Source organism: Crocodylus porosus, unplaced genomic scaffold (assembly GCF_001723895.1).
Source record: "Crocodylus porosus isolate Cpor-Errol unplaced genomic scaffold, CroPor_comp1, whole genome shotgun sequence".
Taxonomy (NCBI): domain Eukaryota; kingdom Metazoa; phylum Chordata; order Crocodylia; family Crocodylidae; genus Crocodylus; species Crocodylus porosus.
The window spans coordinates 36,250,683-36,256,206 of record NW_017728886.1 but is presented as its reverse complement, the minus strand read 5'-3'; the positions used below and the strand labels follow the sequence as shown (position 1 = coordinate 36,256,206).

Sequence of the window (5,524 nt, the reverse complement as noted above, 5' to 3'; positions counted from 1 at the left end):
GGAATTGTAAAGGAAGATGTAGCTAGAACATTTTAAAACATGCATATTGTAACAAACATCTTGATAAAAATTATCCATTACATCTCTACAGTGGTAGCTCTACAAATGAAGGTGCTAATTCTCACTAGATGTATGCATGTGTCTAACTTCACGCATCCAAGTCATCTTAGGGAGTTACAGAATAGTATGCACTGAAATGCTGCAGAATTAGGACTTTGTGAAAAATACTGGTCTGATTTTTCAAGCTAGAGCTCTAGAGCTACCATTGACTTAGTTCTTTTCAGGATCTCTCTTGAAAGTGCAAACACAACAAATGCAGCCCTGTTAATCAAGGCCAAGTTTCAGCCCTCTCCTCCTTCAAAGGCTCTTATCTCTTAATAATCAAATTGTTCAAATGGCTGAATCCCAAACCCTCACTCATTTTCATTTCATTCTTATTCAAGCTCAACTGCTATTAACTTCAGGGAGGGTTTAACTGAAGCAAGATCCAAGGAAAATGTACTAAGACATCATGATTAAACCTGTAAGTAACAATAAATAACTTCAGTAGCTGCCATGAAGCTCTGTCCTTTTGCCAAGTCACTAGGCTAAATTTGCTTTCACTTGCACCTTGTGTAAGTAACCCTGCTGAAGTCAAAGCGCCAAATTCTGGTATATGGCGACAATATATCTCTATTTAAGTCAATAAGTGTTGCATGAACATCAAAGCAGAATTTATTCTGAAGACTGCAGCTGTCTCCCTAGTTCGATGACAAACTCCCTTCTATCAGCTTTCTGCTTACTGTACTGTTTTTGCCTTACTTTTAAATGGAAGCAAACTTAGTAATATATTCAAGGTCCATTTTGTAGATAAGCCCAAGTTATAACAGCTAATGACCCAAAATATAATTTGAGGTACTACATTAATTAGCAAGTCCTTACCAGACTTTTTTGTCAAGTCAGGGAAGACAAAACACTTTAGGAATAACGAAAAGAGAGAGATCAATATAAGCATATGTTTAAAATCCAATGACGAATTTCAGCATATGCTGAAAAACTTTCCAAAAGCATGGCTGTAATGTGATTTTTTTTCAGAGAATGGGCTTGTAATGAGGAGTGCTGCTATTGCCCATAACAAGGAAAATGTGAGTGGGTTTCAAATAGAGGCACTGCTATTCTCTGTATTGTTGCCTCTTTGCTGTCAAAAAAATAGGAGACTAGCTTAATAATTTTGTTTACACCAGTAGATCTTAAAGATCAACCATAAAAACAGTATGAATTCATTGCTAACTCTGATGACATTCCAAAAGGTTTATAACAATGTCAAAAAAATGAAACAATATGACAAAGAAACGAAATTGTAGCAATACTTACTTCTGTGCAATGATGCTTGGATTAACAGTCACAAGATTTGTTTTATTGCCAACATCTTTGCTAATGCTTCCTGTGGTTGGAGGAAGGTTACACCTGAGGTTTAGAAACAGTTATTAAAATAGAATGCCACTGTAAATGTCCTGAAGTGATATACAAATGCATCTACTGATCAATTGTGTGACACATCATCCCCCATAGATTCCTATAAACACTTTACAAATAATAAGTACCTTCTAGCATCTCTGAAAAATTGGTATTTCATCTTTTTGGCTGAGGCACAAAGTCACATTTTCACAAATCAGAGAATGAGTCACTAACAAAGCCAGAAATAACGCAGAAAGCCCCATTTACCAATTTGCTGAATTAATTACTAGACAGTCCTGCCACTCTTTCATACCAAGAGAAAGTACTGTATCTTATCTAAGTTCTCTGATAAAATACAGTGGGGGGCATCTACACGTGCACTTTACTGCAGTTGACTAATTAGCTCCATAGTAAAGCATTGCTGCCTACATGTGCAGTGCTACTAAGTCAGAATAAACTACTTACTCCACTGTAGGGAGAAGTGGATTAAGATTCACTGAGGCCCTGGGCCTGGGCCCCCTCCCCAACCCACACCTTCCCCTGCACCTGCAGGCTGCAGTTGGAGCAGCAGCCGGAGTGGGATGGGCTTGGGGCAAGAGCCATGGCCAACCCCACCCTGCAGGTCCACGCTGGAGCCAGACCCCAGGGCTGGTTGCGCAGGACCCTGTACAACATCGCTCTGTGGCTGGGCAGCATTGGGGGTGCAAAGCTGCTGCCCACTGGGTGCAGGTGGTACAAATCAAGCTCTGGGGGCAACCCCTCACTCTGCCACAGCCGAGTACAGCTGCAGCAGCATGCGGCCAATGTGCAGGATCACGGTTGGGACCTGGCTGTGTTGGCGTTGCCCCACCACTGGCAGGTCCTGTCCACGCACCACACCAGACTCTGCTTCCAGCTGCCAGAGGCTCCGGCTGCTCTCAGGTCTCTGGCACAGTCATGCCCCATCGCGTTATACATAACTGACCCATCTTAGCTGCTGGTTGCATTCACACCAAGCTGTCCCCCTCTGCCTTCCCCCATCATGCCTGCTCTCCACACATCTAGGGTTCCTGTTTGGCAGCTGCTCCTGGGCCTGGGCCCAACTGATCTGTGCAATAATCCATCTATGACTGTAGGATAGTACTGCCCAACACAAGTACTATCTTACGGTGCAGTTATTTAGTGTACCGCAACATGCATGTAGACAGTGACAGGGGCTGCCTGGGGCACAGGGGTGCTACAGTATAGGGCTGCCTGCTGCTTAGCCCTGCACTGTAGCACCCTCATGCTCCAGCCAGGCCCCTCTGCAGCATGCTGAGCTGAGGTAGAGCAGCTCCAGGCTGGCACTCTGGCCCCTCCAAGGCCCCCTGGTAGCTGGGCCTATGCCGCTTCAGCATTACGTGCTGCAGTTTTGCATGCATGTGTAACACTGTGCCTGGGAGCAATAAACTCTGGTGCAAACTGTGCCAGAGTTTATTCAGCCATGCTAACTGCATGTGTAGATGTGCACAGTGTCAGCAATACTGACGATTCAGCTGGCATAGTCAATCAATGGTTGTATCAAGGCAACAATGACAAAGTGCTTTTTAACTACTAAAACACTGGATTCATTAGTAAAAACTAAAGTCTATTAAACAATAAAAATGGAAAAGGTTCTAGGATGAATTAGGTCTACCAAATGTGCTCTTTAAGAGCCTGCTACACTTAGCCTTAGCATTTCAATTTGTAGATTCATCCCTTCTATCCAGGCTGACTCTCTAACTTCAAAACTGTAAGAAAATCTTTTTTTTTTCTTATTTGGAGGCAATTTATTGCTTGTCACAACTAAGAAAGGTGATGAAATTCAGTAGAGATCTGCATGGCCAGAGGAGTCCAGAGTCATGGAAAAGCAAGCTTATGGTTAACAATATGGAAAACTGATGATGGAGAAAAGGGTGGAAAATTGATTTTCACAACTGACAAAGAAAAAAAAAAGGTTCCCCACCATAACATTTTTATTTGATTAGTTTGCCAGTTCTTCCACAGAAGCCAGAAGCTGTGTCTCAGCAGTACAGGACAGGAGGAGTGTGTTTTGACTATGAATGCTATGAAGTACTTTGTGTTGGGCACTAAATCCCAGAGATATTTAAAAGGTATTTAAATATTGCTTTGCTTGTTGTTTCATGGCTTAAGGGTCAGTTTTCTAAAGGTGTCTAGGGTAGCATTCTGTTCCCTACTTGGTTATTTAGGTGCCAAAAATGCCATTTATGCTCAGATCATAATTCTGTTCCTAGGCATGTAACCTGCTAGTGTATGTAGTCATCCACATGTGTAGACTGCATGTTCTAACTTGCAACAGAGACAGAGGAGAGGCTTCCTATGCTTTGCCCCCACAACCTGAGTTACTAGGGCAGTCACCTAGGAAGTCAGAGAACCTGGATTCTAGGCTCCACGCACCAAAGAAGCCTGGGCTTCTTCCAACACAGTATTATAATAACTACACCACAGGTCAGCCATTAGCCACCTCATTCTCTGGCACTCCTTTTAAAGCTAGCCTCCTGGGTGGCAACAATTAAAAAGAATGTAGGAGATATGCAGAGCCAGGAGGTGGCTGCTGGCCTGACAGGGCTAGGAGTGTCAGTTCCAGTAAGATGGAGTTTCCTCCCATACTGCCCTCCATCCATTTTTTGCCCTAATGATTATATTAAATGCAGGGGCTATGGCTTGGTATCTAATGGTGCATTGGTGAAGGGACTGAACCTGCAGCATGGTGGTTTGAACACTGTATTGGTAACTCAGAGCAGCCCAGGTTCAAACTCCCTTTGAGACAGCACAAGGGCTAGGCCCAGGTCAGGCGATTGTTTTGGCTGGAGGGCCGCTTAATGAGTTTTGGTGAGCTGTTGAGGGCCATGTACGTAGTTCTGCCCCTTGACTGTTGCCTTCCACCTCCACTCCAGTCTTGGAACCAGAATGTCCTCCCCTAACCCCTGACCTTTGCTACTGGAAGTACTTCCACTTGCCCCCTGAAAATATTCCTTTGGGCAGGGAATTTTCCATCTTGGAAAAAAAAAAACAAATCATACACTAAAAGTCAAACACCTACTATTACATATTTTAATTTTATTACAAAAAATATTTTTGTTGTGATTTGTATTTGCATAAAGTATATAGAGGTGATTGCAGAATGACTCAAAAATAAAGTCTTACTCTTGTATATTGTGCGTGTGTGTGGTGGAGTGTGGGAGTGGGTGTGAGGGGTGTGTGTATGTGGGTGTGTCTGTATAGTGGCATGTGTGTGTATGGTAGGGTATGGGGAAGCAATAGGATATGTTGGGTGTGTGTATATATTTGGGGAAGTTGTGGATCCATGGTGTGGGTGTGTGGCTTTTGTGGAGTAGAGAGAGATCATGGCAGAATCTGGCGACTCCCTCACCCCCTTCCCCTGCATGGTGCACAGCCCCCTCTGACAGCAACAGAAACACCAGCAGGTAGGGGTATTTGGGGCACTTGTATTGGTGCTGGTGCTAGTGTCTGATGGCACACAGCTCTGGCCAGTGCTGCACATGGGGGTGAGGAGTGCAGCCCGGCCAGGCTGCCTCCATTGCGGGGGCTCCATATGATGCATATGCAGCCCCCTGAACTTGTGCAGCACTGTGGAAGTCCCACATGCTGGAGCTGGCTGCCTTCCTCGCCCCCTGCCATGCAGGTCCTGGGACTCTATGGGGAAGCAGTGGGTGGGGCTCCTCTCCGCTTCTGGTGGAGTCCCAGGACCTCAGCAGCAAGGGGGCGGCCAGCTCCAGCATGCTGGGCTTTCCCAGTGCTGCACAAGTGCCAAGGGGTGCAAGTGCATCACATGGAGCCCCTGCAATAGAGGTGGCCTGGCTGGGCTTCACTTCTCACCACTGTGTGCAGTGCTCGCCAGAGCCATGCACTGCCAGGCAGCAGTCCCTGCACCGGGCACAAGTACCCACACCTGCTGGTGCTACTGCTGCTGCCGACAGAGGCTGTGCACCATTTGGAGGGAAGGATGTGAGGAAACCCCACTTCTCGCCATAATCCCTTACACCCACACCCACACCCTGCCCAAGCTCCATGCTCCTACTGGCCTCCTGGGCACGGGCTCTGGGCT

General features: G+C 45.7%; 1 protein-coding gene across 3 annotated transcripts in view; it reads right to left on the bottom strand.

Moving 5' to 3' along the window:
- The window catches only part of ST8SIA6 (ST8 alpha-N-acetyl-neuraminide alpha-2,8-sialyltransferase 6), an 81,667-nt gene that overhangs the window by 16,240 nt on the left and 59,903 nt on the right, over positions 1 to 5,524 (bottom strand). For all 3 annotated transcript variants that reach the window (XR_002100556.1, XM_019532498.1, XM_019532501.1), the window contains exon 7: positions 1,354 to 1,446. Coding sequence is in view for 2 of the 3 variants with exons in the window: in XM_019532498.1 (XP_019388043.1) it covers positions 1,354 to 1,446 (93 nt within the window). In the remaining variant the exon portion in view is untranslated. The remainder of the gene's footprint in view (positions 1 to 1,353; positions 1,447 to 5,524) is intronic.